The following is a 22,583-nucleotide window of genomic DNA, read 5'->3' as shown; positions in this document are numbered from 1 at the left end:
TTATTGTAGTTATTAGTCATTATATCTGGTGTTTTTCCTGATTCACGTTAAGTTAAATGGTGTCGTTTCAATCACAAAAAAGTAAGTTAATTATTATTTATGCTGTTTTTAATCATATCAGATACTCAAGTTTGTTATCATTTCTGATCCTAAATTTATATAAAATTGTTTCCTTTTTAGTGTGGTATATATCATGCAGTTGATGCTGTCGATGGAGCCAGGATAAATAACCTAACCTTTCATTTATTTTTGTAACAAAAAAAAAAATTTTTATTGTAATAAAGAATCAAAATATATTTTGATGATTAATTGTATATACTCTGAAAATTGAATTTTTAATAAAAACAATTAATTTAAAATTGAACTGAATTATTGTATTTTAAAATAAAAGTATTTTTTATTTTACGTTAATGTATAATTTAGTTTTAAAATGAGTTTTTTATTTTTTAAATCTAAAATTACTTGTTTTCAGATAAAGTCTACATTTATTTTGAACTAAATGTTATCAAATCTTTAAATAAATTAATTTTTACTTGGAGTAAGTTAAATGTGCCTCCGTTTAAAAACTCGATGTATCGAAATGAATCGATATCGACTACATTCGAGAGAACGATGTTTTTAGAATGAGTTGGTATCTTCTAAAACCAAGAGCTAAATTTTCTTGAGCCAACCAAGTTGTTTTCTTGTTCGGAGAAACTAAAAACATTTAAAGCAAAAATTTATATTTTTAAATCAAAATTGAATTTCTTTATTGAAGAGCTTTATATACTCTAATTAAAAAAAAAAAATTTTTTTACCAAGAGAAAATTTTTTCAAACAAGAAAAGAGGATATTTTAATTTAAGAATTTATTTTTGGAAACGATTTTCTTCTTGACCCAAGAATTCCTTTTTTTGTGTGCGGAACGACGAAGGGTATACGACTGATTTTTATCGTTTTATAAATATTCAAATAAATTATAAACCAAAATAATTTATTACATCATATAGAATAGACATTTGCCTGCTCAAAAATAATCAAATTAGCTCATTTTTATTAAATTTAATATAAATAAAAATAATTTTTCTATGACACCCAAAAGACCCAATACCGGAACGCTGAAATAGCCTTGTCCCAATACGGGAATTCGATTGTCATAATACAGGAACAGTAAATAAAATGAGTTATTTTTTGCATTTATTTATAGTGAAAATATTGACAATTATTAAATAATATTAATGTAAAACGAGTGTGAATTTAGCAGACATTAGACAAATTTAAAATTATAAATAAATAAGGTAAATAATTAAAAAAATAATATCTATGAAAAGAGCATTATTAATTTCAAAATTTTTTGAATGCGCATTTTTGAAAATTTTATTTTATTAATGATTTACTCGATTTATTACTAATTTTAAATTTGTCTGATGTCTGCTATATTACACTCATAATGTAGAATGTATTTAAAATTTTTAAATGATTAAATATTCAATGAAAATAAATACTTTGAACTGAAGAATAGAAACAAAATAAATTATTTGAGGTTATACTATAAAGTTATTAAAAAAAAAAAAAAAATTATTTTTTATGATTTAAATTAGAGTCTATCTATATTTAATGCATTTTTTATAACAATCATACATACTGCATTAAATATTAGGGCTCCAGTAATAATTAATATTGCACTTGATTTAGCCAGTCAATAAAACTCACTATTAATGTCTACCGATAACATTAATAACATTAATATGACTGACTGTTCCGGTACTGGACACGAGTTCATTTTGGTGTACCAATAGACGAACAGTTAAATTAGTATAATAATACTTTTTTTTCCATATTGTTAATATGTTTTCTTGAATTTTATGTCATTCAAGATGCATATACAAAAAAAAAATTAATGAAAAGTAATTGTATCCATTTTCTTTTTTCATATTTTTTTTCTTCATATTTCGGATATATTCTAAAATCTATTTCATATCTTATTTTGTAACTAAAAGATTAAGGTGTTAAATAAAGAAAATTTTATCTAATTTCATCGCGTACGAGTTAAAATATAATATAATGATTATCAAATCGTTCCGGTATTGGGTCTTGTTTCGGTATTGGGACATTTACCTTATTCCATTTAAAATTCCTTAGAAAAAAATATTTAAAGTCAAGTGTGAGAAAAAAACTTATAGCACGAGTGCTGAAGGGTTAATGTGTAGTAACGGCGTGAGATTAGACTCGTTTTCTAAGAGTGAGGGTAAAAACCAACGGTGACTTACTTTCTGGAAAGACTTCACTCAATGTTGATATTTTACGCAGGATCTCGCATCTTAACAAAGCCGGTGTCTCGTATTTTTTACTGTCGAAAACATTTAAAACTAACAGAGTGTGGAATAGTTTGAATTGATATCTATTTAAATATAAAAATAAAGTAATTAAGATTTTAAAATGATTAATTGTGTTGGAAGTGTAATAAATATTAAATATGAAAAGAGGTTACACGACGTCTGAGGAATATTATTTTTTTTTTAATTGTTTTCTAGTATATAGCCGTAGTAACGGCCTTTTACACTTTTTGCCTTTATATCGCAACTGCTTTACTTCTCTTTCTGCCTTCATTGTGTGGCTGTGGCCCGACTTGTGCTTATACTGTACTGCATCATTACGGTGATACCCTACAACCTCCCTTGTGCAATGGAGGTGTAGTGGCGTAGGGAAACCACAAAGAAAACCTAGCCAGTACAGTTTCAGTTTGGGTGAAGCTCCAGTGATCGATAAAATTCCCATTTTACCGATCATTGGATCTTCATCCCGCGCCTAACGGTCAGAGACCTTCGTTCGAACCCGACGTGTGGCTAAACGGTCACCCAGCCAAGTAGTGGCCATGCTCGATGCTACTTAACTTCGGTGATCGCCCGAGCCACGCGCGTGCCGAACGGCTGCCTCAGCCGCTGACGTCTGAGGAATATAAAATTGTTTACGAATGGAAGATTGATAAAATAGATCGTTTATTGAAAGCTAAATTCGCGACAAACACTGATAATGTGCTTCTTTTATCGCCAAAATTCTCAACAGGAGCCACAATAATCGAGGATGAATGGCATATTCGTTTAAAAATAAATAATTATTCACCGTCGTATACTCCTGTCTCGAATATGACCTTTGCTTTGTGTTCTCTGAATCATAAAAACAAGATAAACGTAAAATTTTCAAGTTACATTTTAAATAACGAAAGCAATAAAGTATTGGAAACTAAGGAAGAATATTATCTGTTAAGCAGAAATGAAACGGAAATTTTTCATATAGCGATAAAGGATTTGATGGGAAAGAAAGATGAATACTTACCTGATGATACATTGATATTTTGCCTTGATCTTACTGTGTATTATAAAACTGTTTCAACTTCCACAGAACTTGAATTAAATATTCCAAAACGTTAAATGATTCTCGATTACACCAAACTTTACAAAACTAAGATGGGTAGTGATGTTATCATAAATGTGGGTTTCAAAGAATTCCGAGCTCATAGAAGTATTTTGATGGCCCGGAGTCCTGTTCTCGCTGCAATGTTTTTTCATGATATGATTGAAAAAAAAGAAAGTAAAATATTAATACCAGACCTTACTCCAAAGGTATTCGAAAAGATCTTAAAGTATATATACACTGATGAAGTAAATGATCTTGATGCGTATGCTGAGCGTTTATTAAAAGCCGCAGACAAATATCAGATACAATCGCTTAAAGATATTTGCCAAGAATCACTCAGTAAAACTTTAAGTCCTGAAAATGCATTAAAAATAATGACTTTAGCTGATCGTCACAGCGCCAAACATCTATTGGAATTTACAAATAAGTTTATGGCATCAAATATCAAAAAGGTTATCGAGACTCAAAACTTTAAAGAATTTAAAAAATCAAATCCTTCTTCAGCATTGGCAATATTGGAAAAATCCGCATTTTTCAAGTAGTAAAATTAACTGATAGTTGCCATGGGTACGTACTTAGTTTAATTTTTTACTTAAACGCTATTTCAATTTATTTATCTTCTCATATTTTCAGACAAACTACCAAGTTAATCAACAAAAAGAATTGAAACAGTACAATAACTTGGTGCTTAACAATATTTTATAGTTTAAATACTAGAGTATTCGTCATTCAATAACTTTTATTGACATATTAATTTGTTATTACAAGCCTGATAAATCGAAATTTAAAATATAAGTAAATTAGGAATAAAGTCTTGATTCATATTTCAATATAATTACTGACTATTTTTGTGCGAAAAATATTTTCATACATTATTTGCTATGATCTCAAATATATTTATTTTGTTAAATAATACGATTGAGTTATTGAAATCTGTTGACTTACTGATAGTATTAAGTCCTAAAAGTTATTGCTTAAAGTATTATTTTAAACAAAACACGATATGCAAGCAAATAACATTATATTTTCAGCTGGAATTGCTTATTGCTGTCAACATCGTCTCATTTTTTTTATCATTTAATATATTTTATAAACAAAATTTTGTTGAATAATTTAATAAAAATTTTGAGGACTTAATTTCTATATAAATATCAATTTTTAAATAATTAACGCGCTCCATTTTCCCAGTAAACAAAGAGACCCTAATGGAAGAGTGTAGAGTCCCACTTACGAATTAAAAAGGGGAGTATATGGTAAGAAAATGTTAGTTGAGTCTAGTGGGATTGAAGTAAAACTCATACTGGGATGATAAGAAAAACTAATCAAAATCACCACCACTTTGCTCTAACAATAAGTACAATAGAATCCGTAATCTCACGTATGTAGTTGTTGAGTTTAAACACGATAGTAAAGCCGTTAGTCATGGATTCATTTTTATTTTTTTGTACTTCTTGTAACAGTTAAATGTGTAAAATATTTTAATAATATTACGCAGTTTCTCACAGTTGTTCACACGTATAATTCACTGTAGTGTATCTCTGTTTTTAACGCGTATGTTGACATCTAAAAATAAAATTATATCAATACATATTATAAATTCAGCATAAAGTTAATTCTATAAAACTGTCTAGTTAATTAACTTCCAATTTTTTCTACATTAATCTTTCTAATAATAAAGTTTTAAAAATGGAAAGAGGTTATAGTTTGGCAAAGAAACACAAAGTTTTATATGAATGGAAAATAAATGCTATCAGTACCTATCTAAATGCTCCTGTCACTGAAGACGGCCTTGTTTTGAAATCACCAGAATTCTCGGTTGGAACTGAAATTAACGATAACTGGTATATTAGCTTGAATTTTAAAAAAAGCAAACTGTGTGTGTGTCCGAATTTCATATCAATATTTCTTTATAATTGCACTGAAAACGAAATAACAACAGACGCTGTATTTTTTATTTTAAATAATGATACGGAAAGAGTATTTATTAGAGACTTCAAAAAAGTATACAAGTCACAGCTAGGCTGGGGTTTTGAAGAATTTTTAGAAAAAGAAAGATTACAAAAGGAAAAATTTGAGTTAATTCCTCATGATATTTTGACAGTAGGTGTTGAAGTCACTGTCTACGATGAATGTACTACAATTACAACTAGTGTTCCGTTTAAAGATATAAAAAGTCAAATGTCACATGATTACGAAGAACTTTACAACTCTAAAATAGGCAGCGACGTTGTTGTGGAGGTGGGTGATAAAGAATTCCCAGCTCACAAAATTATTCTGATTGCACGAAGTCCTGTTTTAGCTGCGATGTTTTCTCACGAAATGATTGAGAAGAAGGATAATAGATTAACAATAATAGATATTGACCCAGAAATATTCGAAAAAGTCTTGGAATATATTTACACTGATAAAGTGGTTGATCTTGATGATGACGCTAACGATTTGTTAGAAGCCGCTGATAAATATCAGCTGGAAACTTTAAAGCAAATGTGTCAAAACTCGCTCAGCAAATCTCTAACTGCAGAAAATTCGATCTATCTGATGACTCTGGCCGAACGCCACAATGCCAAAGAGTTATTGGAATATGTCAGTGAGTTCATGGTTGTTAATGCTGAAGAGATTATTGAGACCAAAAACTTCAAAGAGTGGGAGAAGTCAAAATCATCTTTGGATTTGATGTTGTTTAAAAAATTCACGATGTTGAATTTGGATAAAAATAAAACTAAAATTACTCATTTGAGTTAAAAATTGTAATTTTTATTTTTCTCTAATTTGTTTTTTTCATTTTATTGTTTTAATAATTTATAAATTTTTACTGTTTTTTAGATCAAGTAAATCGAAGTTTAAAATAAAAGTGAACCAGGTTCAGATATAAAGTCTCGATTTATATTTCAATGTTATTTCTGACTATTTTTATACAGAAAATATTTTCATAAATTTTTTTGTCTTGAGCTCAAATATATTTATATTTATTTCGTTAAATAGTACGGTTGAGTTTTTGAAATATGTCGACTTACTGATAGCATTGAGGCGTAAAAGTTATTGCTTAGAGTATAATTTTAAACAGAACAAGACATGCAAGCGAATAAAGTCATCACTTTCAACTGGAATTACTTATTACTGATAACATCATCATATTTTTTATCATTTAATATATTTTATAAAAAAAATATTGTCAAATAATTGAATAAAAATTTCAAGAACTTTAAATTTCTATATAAAAATAAGTTTTTAAATAATTAACGTGTCCTATTTTCCCAGTAAGTATATAAAAGACCAAATGGAAGAGTGCAGAGTCTCACTTGCGAATTAAAAGCGGGGGTATATGGTAAGGAAATGTTAGTTGAGTCTAGTGGGACTGAAATAAAACTCATACTGTGATGATAAGAAACTTATCAAAATATCATGTGTAAAGTTGTTGTTTAAGTGCAAAAATAAAGTCGTCAGTGATATTTTTATTTTTATTATTATATAAATTTTGTAATAGTTAAAAGTGTTAAATATTTTTAATAATTTTAACTACTACAAATTCATAATAAAAAATTTTTTAAAATTAACTTGTGCGCATTTTTGTACGTGACTTTTTTTTTTTTTTACACTGACAGCGAATATACAAAACTCAATTGTTTGCCGGTACTAGTAAGGGTATACGCTCAGTAGCGCGCAATTAGTATAGTGAAACTAATCACAATCTCTCACATGTGACAACAGTCATTCAGTGTTTTATTATTTTTACTTATTATTAAATACATTATTTGAGTAACAAGTGTACGAATTAACAACAATACTATTATCGGATAATAGAATTTGCAGTGAAAGTAAATAAATAAAACGTTTTATAATATTAATTGTGTTGCAAATTAAAATGATAAGAGGCTATACAACGTTCGACAATCGTAATGTTATTTACGAATGGAAAATAAATAAAATGGATTATTTTCTCGATAGTAAAACTAACGATATTATTTATTCTTCCAACTTCTCATTAGACGTCAAAAGGGACGAAACATGGAGTATTTAATCAATCTTCAATCCTCATAGAGACAATGTCGTTTTTTCTTTGCATCTGAAAGGTGCTGGTCCATAAAATATAAGATGTTTATCTTTCGTTTTAGACAATAAAAAAGAAAAAAACTTTACTTACGATGTTGATTTTCGATACTTCAATCCTGATACTTCACAGCTATATTTATCTGTACCCAAAAAAACTTTATTGGATAATAAAGATAAATATTTTCCGGATAATACTTTAGAGGTATGCCTCAATTTGACTGTGTATAGCATTCGTACTTTAGCTTTAGAAACACTGATAATCAATTTTTGAAAACGTGGAATGACTCATGATTATGAAGAACTTTACAACACTAAAATGGGTTGCGATACTATTATCAACGTGGGTGATAAAGAATTCCAGGCTCACAAAACCATTTTAATGGCACGGAGTCCCGTTTTAGCTGCAATGTTTTATCATGATATGATTGAAAAAAAAGAAAATAAAATATCTATACCAGACATTACTCCAGAGACCTTCGAAAAGGTCTTAAAATATATCTACACTGATGAAATAACTGATCTGGATGCGGATGCTGAACGTTTATTAGAAGCCGCAGACAAATACCAGCTACAGTCACTTAAAGAAATGTGCCAAGAATCGCTTAGTGGAACTCTAACTGTTGACAATGCATTAAAAATAATGACTTTAGCTGACCGCCATAGTGCCAAAGATTTATTAGAATTTACGATTGATTATATGGCATCAAAAATTAAAGATATTATCGTGACTGAAGACTTTCAAGTCCTTGAAAAATCAAATGTTACTGAGGTATTTGGATTAATAAAGAAATTATCATCTCATAAGTAAAACAACAACAAATTAATGAAATACAACCACTAAAAATATATGTATCTATTCAAATATTTTACTCAACATGTTTATTTCAACAACATGTTTATCTAAACATTATTTCAATTTACTTATTTTATTTTTTATACTTTCAGATAAACTAACAAAGAGTAATGGAATTACGTACAAGTTGATGCTCAATAATTTTTTTATTATTTAAAAACCAACAATTATTTTATTATTTTAAATATCTTTAATTATTATTACAAGTCTTTTATATTTGAAGCGCATGTTTACTTCTTGTTATGGTTGAATTTAAAAAATATTCAAAGTTATCGATACCATCTGATGGTAAAGAATTTATTACATGGCATAGGATGAAAAAAAAATATCATCATCATTACCAACCGGTAGTACTTATAAAGATAATATATTTTCTCATGTTTATATTATTTGCTATATGTTATCAAAGACGATTTTTTAAAAATAAAATAATAAAAACTGTAACAAAAATATGTTAAAATAAACTTTTTAAAAATCAACGCGCAGATTTTATTTACGCGGTTTCTCATGAGCGCGCCACTGACGGTATTCTCTACGTTTGTCAAGTTTAAGCGGGATACCAGTCGTCATTATTTTACATTTATTATTTATTATTAAATAAACTGATCTACTAATAATCATAAAAAATAATTAAAACATTCTTATCTGATAATATAATTCGCAACAAAAATAAATAGTTTGAAAATTTTGAAATATTGACTGTTGAGAGTCAAATAATTATTTAAAATGGAAGAAGGTTATACTACGATGGATGAAAATAATATCGTTTACAAATGGAAGATTGATAAAATAGATTTTTTTCTCAATACTAAAACCGTTTTCACTCTTTTTTCTCCCGAATTTTCATCAGGAGCTATAATCAAAGATACATGGCGTATTAAATCGATCTTTGGTTCTTCAGAAAATGTAAACTTTTACTTGTGTTTAACGAGTGATCACGAAGTGAATACAAAATTTTCTTTTTTTGTTGTGGATAATAAGAAAGAAAAAGTATTTTCTAATACAAAGTATTACAAACCTTTAGTTAAAGGAGAAGGAATGTATTATTTGCTACCAAAAAAATATTTATTGGATAATAAAGATATATATTTGGCTGATAATACTTTGACAGTAGGTATTGATCTTACTGTGTATGGCGCCCCTATTACACCTTCCAAAAAACTTTTATTAAATATTCCAAAACATCCAATGGCTCATGACTTCACAGAGCTTTATAACTCTAGAATCGGTAGCGATATTATTATAAATGTGGGTGATACTAATTTTGAAGCTCACAGAAGTATTCTAATGGCGCGAAGTCCTGTTCTTGCCGCAATGTTTTCGCATGAAATGATTGAGAAGAAAGAAAGTAAAATATCAATACCAGACATTACTCCAAGGATATTCGAAAAAGTCCTTGAGTACATTTACACCGATAAAGTAATTGGTTTGGATGAAATTAATGTTGAGTTATTGAAAGCTGCGGACAAATATCAGCTACAGTCACTTAAAAATATTTGTCAAGAATCGCTTTGTGGAGGCTTGAATTTTGAAAACGCATTTGATATAATGATTTTAGCTGATTCGTATAACGCCACTTATCTGTTAGAATTTACGGCTAATTTGTTGGTTTTAAATATGAAAAATGTTATTGACACCCAGGATTTTAAACAATTGGAGAAATCACACCCTTCTTTGGCATTGAAACTGGTGAAAAAATATTCATTTCCCAACATTGAAGAGAGAGCTAGTATTCCTGATCCAACTGCAAAATAGTGTGTACTTATTTAATTATTTTCTTTAATGAACTTCACTGATATTAATTTATTTTTTTATATATTTTCAGATTTGCTAATAATTTAAATATCCAGCATTGAAACTACGTACAATAACTTGGTGCTCAACAGTATTTCATAATTGCAAAACTAATTTTATTATTCAAGTACATTAACATGTTAACTAATTATTATTAAGAGTAATTTATATTTTTATATCAATCAAAATAGTAAGTGGTCTATAAATTAAAAGAAAGTTCCTCATGCGTCTAGTTGCCAATTGATCAATTTATACAAATTTAACTTTTGTAAATGTCACATTTAACTTTTTACATAAAGTGATGTCTGTATGTACACAGCAAAACTGAATCGAAGTAATTTAAAAGTGAATAATTAAATGAAGAGATTTGATTCATCTTCCATTGTATTTTCATATACGAATTGTTTTTTATACTATTACTATTATAATTATAATATTTCAGTTAATTTATAAGTAAATAATATAATAATAATGAAAAGTAGGTTTGATATCTATACAAAAATAAAATTTGAAACATTTTAATAACTTCTGCGCACGCTTATAGGATAGAAGTACCATTTGTGGCTACTGCTCCATTTTTGGACATTTAATACTTTATTTTAATCAATGAAAAAGTATAAAAAAACAAATAAAATAAATAAAAAAAAAAACTTGAATTGTAATAGTGTACATATTTGAAAAATAATCAATGGGTATTCTACAAGTTATTTTAGTTACATTTTTAGGGTCCAAAACTGGGTCTCAAATGGCCAAAACGGTACCTTTACCCCACTCTGATTAGAAGAAACGATTCGAAACGATTTGCAATGTTAAATGCCCATAAGAAAGGCGATTCAAAAGTATTTAAAAATTTTTTTTCTAATCGTTTTAAATCGTTTCTTTTAATAAGGGCATTTACCCTATATGAGGATGTTGAGTGTGGTGCATCCCTACAGAGAATTTCTCTACATTATAAAACCTCACAAAGTTTTTCCCTATACGAATCAACTCTACAGATAAATTTTTACATCGCAACAACTCAACAGAAGATTATTTTCACATCTATCTCTACATGAGAATATCTCTCATATTGAAAATCTCCACAGCGATCATTTTTACAAGACGCTTAATTGAAACAGTAGAATTTTTGTTTTGACATTTTATTAATAAAGTAGGTTAATTATATAAATGAATGAATGAATGAAAGTGAATTAAAATTATTTAAATATTACAAAAGTGATGATTCACCCCAAAACAAATTTAGAAAATCTAGCGGTTGCTGCTTTTAAACTGGTGGTCTTGTGTTAAATTTCTGTATCAATTATTATTTAATTAATATTCTTTGTAGTCTTTTATTTTTATTTTTAACAAAATATTAATTGTCGAATAAGACAACTGTGGTACTGTTAAAAAATGATTTAAAATGAGTGAAAATACAGCAATGAAGGACATTCACCGTTAAAATTATCTACTTGGATGGATTATATGCATCGGACCACATTGGGCATTAAAATAATACGCAATCATATAATTAACATAATAAATAATCACACAAAATTGGCTGGACAAAATATACTACTAATAAATATAATAATTAAGTTCCGGTCCACTTGGACGTTTTAATTTTTCACATGCGTACGTCACTTCTTGCTGGATTGAGCAATCGCGTAAAAATTTTTTTTAGACAACTCGTATGATCTGGACGTATGGCATCCTTACATACAGAAATTAACTTTTCTTTTTTATTCTAGCCCGTATCAGTTCTGAATTGAAGCATAAAAAATAATTTATAATTACTACACTAATGCAAAAAATTAAAGGAGCAGAAAAATTTTATAAATTTTTTAGTGATATTTGGAAGGCTGTAACTTTGTGAAAAATGATCGTATCGAGATTTAAAAAAAGCATTTTACAGCTTGAAATCTGTAGAATGAATTATTTTTCCTTTTATTTTTATTCATCCTATCTTTTGGCATTTAAATCACCCAAGTACTTATTAGCCAGAAAAATAATTATTCTATAATAAATAGTATCGACTAGTTACTTAATTATTTAATTAATAATATATAATACAGATCGAGAAGTTCAATATGAACTTGTAATGAATACCATTCTGTTATATAATTAAATTATTGGTGATTGAAATGGTGGAAGTAAAATTGTGTAATTTTTAAATAAATTACGTATAACATAAATAAATACATAACAAAGTTGAAATTCCCTCCTGATAATATTCATTAAATTTTTTTATTTTTTTATATTTAATAGAATTTTTTTTCTAATTTTTATACGTCGACTTTTTACGAATAATATCATATATAATTGGTATTTAACAATAATATAATAATATATATTACTGTATCTAATAGTTAAATCAATTTAATACTTTGTTTTCTTATTTTATACTTGTTAATAAATTATATTTTTTATTATTTTTCATAAAGAACTGACATTTCTTGTGTTTTATAATAAGCTTTTCAAAGTTAATACTTCAAGCGGACGCAGTTTACCCCGCTTTTACACCGCCGAATTACGCCCCCTACACCGGTGTAATTTCATTTTAACATCGGGTGGAGTTAAAATGAGTCAATTTTTAACACCGCTCTTTTTACAGTGTAAATTTAAATGAAAAAATTCTGAAAAACGGTTAACTCCGTCTGTTTCCGAGAATGGAGCGCTCGATAACATTATTGTCTGTAAATTTTAGAGCTTTTTGAGCTCCAAAAACAGTTATTTATTTCTTAAACAAAAAAAAATACGTTTAGTTAAAAAAAACTCACACACATATACGGACGGATGGATGAACGGGCGGACGTTCAGTTTGAAATCAATAAAATTCTACCAAAAAAATTTTAAATCTTTAAAAAATCTATAAATTTTTATAAAGTATAGAATTCAGTCTGATTTTCGACAATCAAATTTGACTTTGAGATCAATTATAACGCAATTTTTTAATAATGTAAAAAAAATAAATAAAATTTAGGTAAAATTTTAAACGTAAAAATAACACCATCGAATTAAATTATTTCTATTCTTATTTTCTTTATTTTTTACTAATATACAAAAATAAGTAAACATGTTATCAATAATTACGGTAAATTGAAGTATAAATCAATTTATAATTGAGATAAAATTAATAAAATACAGTATATTTTTATATAGTACAGAGTCGAATTTAAGTAAAATTTTGACTCGAATTGATCGGTTTTGTTTATTAATTTAAAATTTAAAAATACTTTGTTTTATTTAAAATTATTAAGTAGACGTAAAAAACAGATAAAATTTAAAAATAATATTAAATTTAAAGTCGAATTCCGCGATTAGTACTGGCGATGTAATTTAGAAGCTCTTCAGAATCTTCACAAACGAATGGTTTTTCGTGATAACACGCGACATCATGCCAAGCGATACCATCGTTATAAACATTGTTAAGAACTGAAAGACAAGATTCTGTTGTACCGTTGATATCGAATTCAGCATTGTCAGGTTGACGTTGTTTCTTGTGTCCTGTTTGGGACCATGGGTTGTATCCCCAACCAATGGGAGTCTGGTTGGTTGGTGCCATTTTTTCCCGATTCGCTGACCAGAACCAGCCAAATACTGATTTTGGTTCTAAGTCACGGCGGTTTTCGCAACCTTTGAAGTCACAGAGACGACCGGATGTCCAAATATACGGAACATCATCTGCAAAAATTTTTTTTAAATGTTATGTTTATGTTCATAATTATCAGGAAAAAAAAAACTATGAATGTTAATTTTTATTTTTAAATTTAAATTTACAATTTAACTTGTGGTTCATTAGACCTTAGGCTTATTACCATAAAAGATCATATCTGTCTGATAATTATGTAAAGTGATGCGGTTTTTCATCCTCAACCTACTTATAAAAGATCAGTGGTTACCTTGATGTGTTACCTATTATTTATCTCTATAAAAATAGTTTTTTTTGTTTATTTATTTTTTAAATGACTTCTTCAAGTATTTATAAAAAAAAATAAAAATTATGAAAATATTATTAGATAAAAATTACATTTTAATTGCATTAAAAAAAAAATGACTTTCTCATATTTTGTTGTGGCTCAAGATTAAATTTTAATAAGTCAAACTATTTTTATATATATACTGCCAATTGAAGAAAGAGTTAATTTAATTCATGAATATTGTCTTTGTAATTGAACTTCTATAAACGGAATTTAAATGATATATATAAGATGACAATAAATATACACTGGAAAAAATCGGGAGTGAATTCGGAGTAATTTCGGATTTTATTTGAATCCACATTCACTCTGATTCGAAGTTTTAATAGTAAAATAAACACCCCGGAGTAAATTTTACTGTAAGGAGATGAAATGAATGCAGACACTCGCTCCGAATTTCTGCGTTCACTCTAAATTTATTACAGTGTATTAAAGATAAAAATTAACTTACTTTGTTGAATCAATCTGTAGATCATATTGTTTTCTTCTTGAGTTTCGAGAGATACTAAATCCATACAATACTCTCGGCAAATATTTCTAGCATCCAACCAATCAACTTTTTGACTCATATGTGCAGGTACATGTGAACTTAAAAAGTAATTATGTCCTCGGAAGTTAAATTCCTTTGGTCCTGAAAATAATTAATAACAAACATATGTTTATTTTTCTTATTATAATTGTTATCATAAAAATATACAAACAAAAAAAAAGATTTTTTGGCGCAAGAAAAATTTTTCAGTATGAAATAAAAACGAAATTTTTTAAGGACTAGAGAAGGTTTCTTGGCGCAAAAAATTTTACTTGACTCAGGAAAATTTTCCTTTCTGATTCATAATCAAAAAATTTCTTAGGGTGAGTAATAATTTTCTTGGGGTGAGGAAAAATTTTTTGCGCCCAGAAATTATTTTTTTTCTGTGTAATAAAAGTAACTAAAAAAAAATTGTGTATCTTTATTAGACTGGGCTAAAAAAATCGACTATTTTTTTTTTTTTTTCGATACCGTGAAAATATTATTCCTGATGACCAAAAAAAATTATTGTGCAAGTTTGCGCTCTTAATATTGATATTAAGAGGTGTATCGTTTCGACTATTAGTTTTTTGACAGAAAATTCATTTTTTACCCAAAACTCGTAAATCATCTATCTGAAAAATTTTAGCAATGTATATTCTTAAAGGAAATTGAATTCCCGACAAAAAATCTCTCTTAGTAAATTGACGTAAAGCGAGCCGTTTCCTTGTAACCGTGCCTTAAACATTTATTTGTTTTTTAAATTCTTTGTTTCTATTTTGGATTTTTGTAACTACTAGAAATATTAAAATTTTTTTTAGTCAAGATACATATTCTTAAAGGAAATTTAATGCTCTACAAAAAAGGTCTCTTAACATTTTTTGCTAAATTTATTCCTTCGAAAGTTATTCAAGGTTTAAGTTGAGTCAAAACGACTTCAATAACCTGAATAACTTTCGAAGGAGTGAATTTAGCAAAAAATGTTAAGATACCTTTTTTGGAGAGCATTAAATTTCCTTAAAGAATATGTATCTTGACTTAAAAATTTCAATATTTCTAGTAGTTACACAAATCCAAAATAGAAACAAAGAATTTAAAAAATAAATCAATGTTTAAGGCACGATTACAAGGAAACGGCTCGTTTAACGTCAATTTACTAAGAGAGATTTTTTGTCGAGAATCCAATTTTCTTTAAGAATAAACATTGCTCAAATTTTTCAGGTACATGATTTACGAGTTTTGGGTTCAAAATGAAATTTCTGTCAAAAAACTGATAGTCTAAACGATACACCTCTTAATATCAATATTAAGGGCTCAAACTTGCACAATATTTTTTTTCGGTCATCAGGAATAATATTTTCACAGTATCGAAAAAAAAAATAGTCGATATTTTTGGCCCAGTCTAATCTTTATATATGAATAGTTTATTTAATTAATGTCCTCGCTGTTTGAAAAGTCTTAGAGTTGATGACTAATTGCCATGCCGGACAGTATTATAATAATTTCTGACCGGTTCAGCGAGCTAAGAACGTCGCGTGACTTGAATGTAACGAATAATCATTAATATAAAATTTATATGTTTATAATAAATATTATACAAACAAAATTTTTTAATTAACTCATAATTTTTAATCAATTCGCAATAAAAAAATTATTTCTTTATAGACTTAAAAAAAAAAAAATTATAAGTTAATTATTAATGAGGTATGAGAAAGTGCTATACAAAATGCTTATATATTATCATAAATATTAATATATATTTTTTTATCAATTGAATGTCATTGTGTAAATAGTAAATTTAAAAATATATTCATATATGCGTTTTTTTACACCACAAAATTTATCCGGAAATATATCATTAAATATAAAGAATAATAACAATTTTAATGACGTCTATATTAAAGACAAAAAGTCAATGTACTTGGAAACATAACATTCGAATAAGTTATTGTTTAACTTTTTACACAAAAGAAGAGATAAAAAATTACAAATCCTCATTAAAAAAATAAATAAATATAAAAGTTATGTTATTTTATCATTAAAATAAATCTCTTTCTGTCTGTTATTATGATAATCATTGTTGATAAATTTCAAGTATAAAAAAATACATATGCATATAATTATGTAAAAGAAAAGAGGAAAATTTTTAAAAATAATAATAATAATTTAAAAAGTAACAGTCAATAATGAAGGTGTATGTTAAAGTGTTCAAACATATATTTCTGACTATAGAAGGAGGTCATCAGAGAAGCGATCCAATGATTACAGACTCTCAGTTGCTCTCTGTACGGTACATCTTACCTGTATACAAACGACACAGGTAAGCACAAGTTGCGACACCTTATGTAGTCTTGGAAGTCACGAGGCGATACACTCCCACGGCCTAACCGCTTACATAGACCTCTCACATAATTAAATACCGTGGAAATCCGTTTATCTTTAAATTCATAAACTTTCTGTCTATATCAATCCTATACCTTTTATCCTATTCAAAGAAAACTTTTCTATTTATTTATTTTTTAACTTCCTCACTTCAAAATATTTAAAAAAAAACTATCTTCTAAACCAGGTATTTTTTAAAGGTCAATTTGTGTTTTATCGCCGCCAGTTTTTTTCAACTATTTTTAACTAAAAAAAACGTAAATATTTTCGAAGTAAAAATCAATTAAAATAAGAAAATTATATATTTATGTTTATGACACAAATTTAAAAGGTCAACTTTTTTTTTTTATCGTCTAGTCCAAATGATGATATGATTGAGAAAGAAACCAAGACGAGCCATTATTATTAGTAGTAATTTAAACGGCAGACGATACCTTAGAAAGCGTTTTAAAACGTTTACTTCACACTAGTAAGATGATTATATTTGTTACTCAGCTAATGTGATAATAATTGATACAAAATAATTTAATATTAATTGCATCAACAACTAAAATGCCGCAGCTTTCACTCGTGTAATAATAATTGTCATTATTAGTACACAGTAAATGTTTTTATTAATTTATATATTATCATATTAATGAGATATTTTTTATATATTCATACTTATTCATAGCTATTAGCTGTTTGGATTAAACTATTTAATTATCACAAAATTAAATTATGCTTTGTTTAAATATTTATTCTAGAGAAAGTATCATTAGAATATAATAATAATATCAATAATTATTCATTGCTATCAATGAAAAATAAATAAGTGTATTTACTAATTTTTAATATTTTTAAAAATACTTTCTTTTTAAATGTTCATTATAAATTTCTCCTATTTAAATATTCAAATAATTTATATATTTATTCTTTCTCTTAGTTGAATTATTACGTCAAGTAACATACTAGCATACAATTAAATAATGAATTTATTTTAATTTTTTATTATTTTCGAGTACAATAAATTGTAAATACAGTAACGTATTGTACCAACTTCGAATATAAAATAACGAGTTTAAATATATTTTTAAAATTCTTTTCTCTAGTGTCATCTCTCTCTGTTTTACACTCTCTCGAAAGGATTACAAGTGTATGCCGTAACACTTTTTATACTACGTTCTTCACTTAAATCAGTTTCGTGTTATGGTAATGGTTGTATTTTATTTTTAAAATATGTTACGTCTCATATTTAATGATTAATTTTATAACAAAAGTTTTATGCAGATAAAAAATATAATAATTATTTTAATTGTTTATTATTTTTAAATTAATAAGAAAATTATTTATTTATATTTCTTCTCTTCATTAGGTAATGTAACACTTTCATTGTCAATGTATTGACATGAACGTATATGAAATTACGTATACGTGCCTTCAGGCACTACTTTTTTTTTTTTTAACTTTTTAAACCTGATGACATCAATACGAAATGTGAAACATGTATCGATATTATTTGTAATTTATAGCCGCTAGAAATATTTTAATTGATAATTGCTCGTAATTATATTATTTATTTAATTACTTATTTGAATAATTAATTAAATAATTTTTTTTAAACAATTGTAGTTTAAAAAATAAATAAATAACTTACGATTTGAACATTTCTGTGCAATTGGAAGCGATAAAAATCTACCGGGACGATTGCTGTGGGGGCGGGCTTCACTAATAGCGGCTTCTGTATTTGAAATAACTGCCAGGACAACTACTAATGCCAACGGCACAATCATCTGAAATTTTTTAATACAAAACTAAAATTATTTACAATTCACTTAAAAAAAAAATTAATTAAATAAAATATTTTTTAAAACAATTAATAACCCGTTGTATTTGATTTAAAAATAAATAAAAACAAATTTAAAAGTCACACAATTGATGAGACTCACCTTGCGTAATTACAATGTGAACTTTTAAAAAAATAAAATTACACAAATCTTAAGTCACCCAACAGGATATGAGAAGATGTTGAAGCAATCGGCTGGTTATATAGAAAAGGTTCACCCCACCATAACTCCATTGGGATCCCCACGTTTTTCCAGTTCGCCCTGAAGGCAATTCAGGGTTTTGACGAATCGAAAATAATATAAGACATCTACCAAAAACAATAAACAACCATACAAACATAACTTTTTTTTTAAACAATAAAAATTTTACAAATGGAATTTTAAAAAAAGTTTAATCCCGCGTAATTTTTTTTTACTCTGAATCAGTAAATAAACAAAATGCAAATTTAAAAATGAATTTTGATTGTTTATAATAATTGTTTGATAAAAGTTAAGTATAAGATGTCATCCCAAAGGAATTTAGAGCAACCTTGAGGATCGTCTCCTGAAGAATAATGTACTTAGTAACGCGGTATATAATTATTCATATTAAGGTCGAGGTATAGAAAGCCTTCACACTTTCTTAGTATTGTTAATTAATTACTATTTAAATATATTGTTTATGCAAACAATGAAAAGTTATTAAAAATATTTATTATTTATTTTTTCTTCATTAGTTATAATTACAAAATAGCAATAATTGTTAAAATATTGTGAAAATAATAAAAGTAATTAAGATTCAAAAGAGATTAAATAGAAATAATAAAAAAAAATGTCATATCGCACGTGACATGAAGATTATACTTTCGATTTCTTGACTTCGTTGAAGATGTAAGTGTTATAACCCTAGATGGTAGGAGAATGAAGGCAAAAGTCGTCGCAGAAAGTGACAAGGTCGACGACGTGCAACAATTTTTATATCTTATCACCTGTCTATGCCTAGAACATTCGGCCTCTTAACAGATTCGTTATTTTCTATCATTACTATCATTATAATCTTTATTTATTTTCAAAATTTTATATAATCGTGTTTTTGGGCAATTATAGCAAATTTAATATGAAATTCAAAGTTTCATCACTATTAAATAATTATATCATTATACGCATATTTATAAATATAGACGATTAAATATTAAAATTATCCTTTTATATAAATTCATCAGTTATATAATGAAATTAGTAGTCCTTTATTTAAAATTTATTTTCATACTCAAATACGTTGATTAGAATATACGAATGAGAAAAAAAATAAATAATAAAAAAATATATTTGTATATTCAATTAAGTAGCTTTTTAAAAGATCTCGCTTAGAGATGATGAAATCCCGATCATCCGAGATGATTTTTTAGGATGTTTGAAATAAAAAAAAAGTCTAAAATATTTAAATCGACATTTCGACATTTTTGAATTATTTTTTTATTTTTTAAATTCATCAACTTTTTTTCCCTGTAGATAATTTTGATAGAGTCACGTATGAACGTAAATTAGAATAACTTTTTTTTATAAAGTCTCGTCAATTTTTTATATCCATAGAATTTAAAAAAAAAAGTGACGCATGTGTATTAATGATTTAAAATAAATAACAATTTATTTAATACCAGCAGATCCCACTCGCTTCGCGGGGTAATAAAAAAGTATTAGTAATATAAAAGATGTACTTTATGTTAATGGAAAACTTTTTAAAAATAATTGAATAATATTTTTCTAATCTTCTTCCAAAACTACGTTTGAAAGTGACAATTTTGAAAAAAAAAACGTCCTGATAAGTCAATTTTTGAAAAAGTTTTGTTTTTTAAACTCATAAATTTTTTCTTTGATCAAGTAAAAAAAGAGAAAAAATTTTCAACCAAATCAAAGGGGGTCGGGTTCCAAAGTGGTCAATTTGGTGTGGAATGCCTCATATATGTACTTTGTAGTCATTAAGTGGCAGATCCCGTCCGTTTTGCCGGCAATAAAGATGTATTACTAATATAAATTATATATGTCTATAAAAAATAAATTTTTTTAATGCGAAAATAAAAAAAAGGCTGTCATTTTTTATGACTTAATTAATAATTATTAATATTTTTATAATAGATTTATTATTTTTAATTTTATGTATTCACTCAATCGAATACTATATTTGTTTAATTTTTATGTTTACATAGAATCGTCAATTACCTGCCTCTAAATGCTTTCAACTTATCTGCTTAAAATACTATTGATTCCCCAACTGTTTCCCTGAGTATTCCGGTTGATAATTAAAGTTTTACTATTGTAGTACATGAAATTTCTATTTTATTATCTTTTTCCAAAATCTAATCTTTCGAAATGAAAAAAAATTTTAGAGATACTCAAAACGTACAGGTTCTGTTAAATTAATTATAATTAATTCTATAGAGTTAAGAAAATAAACACATAATTTTTATTACTCGCCTAATTTGATTTGTAATTCTGAAAAAACAATTTTTTTCATCAAAAATATTCTCTGCATAAGAATACAATTTCTCAACATTAAAATTACTATCAGACATTTGAAATAAAATTTTTTGTACTTCCAAACAGGAATTGAATTTGATTATTATTATTATTATTATCAGTACTTTTTAAAATATTAATTAGAAAATAGAATAAAATCATGTCATGCCAAAAAAAAAGGACAGACTCATATATGTTACGTTGTTTTGTTTCATTTGAAAAAAAAGAACAATCGATAATCGATAAAAGTATATTTTTTTTCAAATTTCAATTCAATAAATTTTATTGGTTATCGATCACTCTTTTTTTTCAAATAAAAAAAACATATTTATTTATTTATTTGATCATAAACACCGATCGCCTGTATGCATTTATATTAATAATATATTTTAAGTATAGACATGATTCATGATCTATACCTATGAAATGATAGGTCTTTTTTTTTAACGCGCATCACGTAAAAACTCTGCGTATTTCAAAGAAAGTTTTTAGCTATCTATTAGTATGATTTCGATGATAAAAATTATATTTTTTTTAAATTTCATTTTAATAAATTTTATCATCAAAATGATAATAATATATAGCTAAAAACCTTCTTTGAAATACGCAGAAGTTTGTAGTGCAAATTTTGTGTCAAAATAATAAGTAGTTTTTGCATGATGGGCGTTCAAAAAAAACATCTATCATATTATGGTTATAAATAAATAATCATCAATCAATTATTTAATGAAGTAAGTAAACATCGTTTATTTATTTGTAATTTAAAAAAAAAAAAGAAAAAAAAATTTATATAGAATCATTTATTCTAGAGAAATTTGGTGTGAATAAGTGATTAGAATATTATAATGAGTATTTATTATATTCTTATTATTGATCAAACGTTAACGGCGTCGTAAAGTTTGTATAGCTTTTGGAAATCGAAGGTCACTTCCGTCACTATTCCACAGTGCCATCACCGCTATCGAAAACGAGAAATGATTATATAATGTATTTAAATAAATAAGAACAAATTAAAAATTATTTTATTCTTTATTGTTAATCGATATTATGCATAAATTTTTTCTTACTACGTAGTACTTTTTATGATAAAAAACAAAAAAGGAAATAAGGATCTAAAAATTTTCCATAATCCTTAAACTTGTGTTCAAAACAAATTTATTTATAACTTAGGAGCCTTTTTCTCCAAATTATTTATTGTGAAAAAAACAAACCAGAGACAGAGACCCCTTGTAAATCTTAAGTTATTTCAGTCTACAATTTTTATTTTGCTTTTTTAACCAATTCTTTAAACCGAAATCATAAAAATTATTATTTACAATA

The 22,583-nt window shown here is 26.5% G+C and overlaps 4 protein-coding genes and 1 long non-coding RNA gene across 5 annotated transcripts; 3 read left to right on the top strand and 2 right to left on the bottom strand.

Moving 5' to 3' along the window:
• Positions 1–877: 877 nt before the first annotated feature.
• On the bottom strand, positions 878–2,780 carry LOC130665434 (uncharacterized). The gene is made up of 3 exons (XR_008989548.1): positions 2,470–2,780; positions 2,249–2,379; positions 878–1,001 (listed from the first exon to the last, which is right to left on the bottom strand). It is a non-coding gene; the product is annotated as an uncharacterized LOC130665434 (long non-coding RNA).
• Positions 2,781–4,590: 1,810 nt separating this feature from the next.
• LOC130665433 (speckle-type POZ protein-like) lies at positions 4,591–6,528 on the top strand. Its single transcript, XM_057465815.1, has 2 exons — positions 4,591–6,142; positions 6,219–6,528. The coding sequence occupies exon 1, from the start codon at positions 5,082–5,084 to the stop codon at positions 6,135–6,137; it is 1,056 nt and encodes a 351-aa protein (XP_057321798.1). The 5' UTR covers positions 4,591–5,081; the 3' UTR covers positions 6,138–6,142; positions 6,219–6,528.
• A 1,197-nt stretch (positions 6,529–7,725) lies between these two features.
• LOC130665966 (speckle-type POZ protein B-like) lies at positions 7,726–8,253 on the top strand. Its single transcript, XM_057466600.1, has one exon. It carries the CDS (start codon positions 7,726–7,728, stop codon positions 8,251–8,253), a length of 528 nt encoding a protein of 175 aa, XP_057322583.1.
• A 1,332-nt stretch (positions 8,254–9,585) lies between these two features.
• Positions 9,586–10,053, top strand: LOC130665965 (speckle-type POZ protein B-like). Its single transcript, XM_057466598.1, has one exon. It carries the CDS (start codon positions 9,586–9,588, stop codon positions 10,051–10,053), a length of 468 nt encoding a protein of 155 aa, XP_057322581.1.
• Positions 10,054–13,155: 3,102 nt separating this feature from the next.
• LOC130664967 (uncharacterized) lies at positions 13,156–19,024 on the bottom strand. The gene is made up of 4 exons (XM_057465173.1): positions 18,870–19,024; positions 18,578–18,713; positions 14,503–14,682; positions 13,156–13,755 (listed from the first exon to the last, which is right to left on the bottom strand). The coding sequence occupies exons 2-4, from the start codon at positions 18,711–18,713 to the stop codon at positions 13,373–13,375; spliced, it is 699 nt and encodes a 232-aa protein (XP_057321156.1). The 5' UTR covers positions 18,870–19,024; the 3' UTR covers positions 13,156–13,372.
• Between the last annotated feature and the right edge of the window lie 3,559 nt (positions 19,025–22,583).

This window comes from Microplitis mediator, chromosome 3, assembly GCF_029852145.1.
Source record: "Microplitis mediator isolate UGA2020A chromosome 3, iyMicMedi2.1, whole genome shotgun sequence".
In the NCBI taxonomy this organism is placed as follows: Eukaryota; Metazoa; Arthropoda; class Insecta; order Hymenoptera; family Braconidae; genus Microplitis; species Microplitis mediator.
Note: the sequence above shows the minus strand (reverse complement) of the source record. Positions and strands in the feature narration are given on the sequence as shown.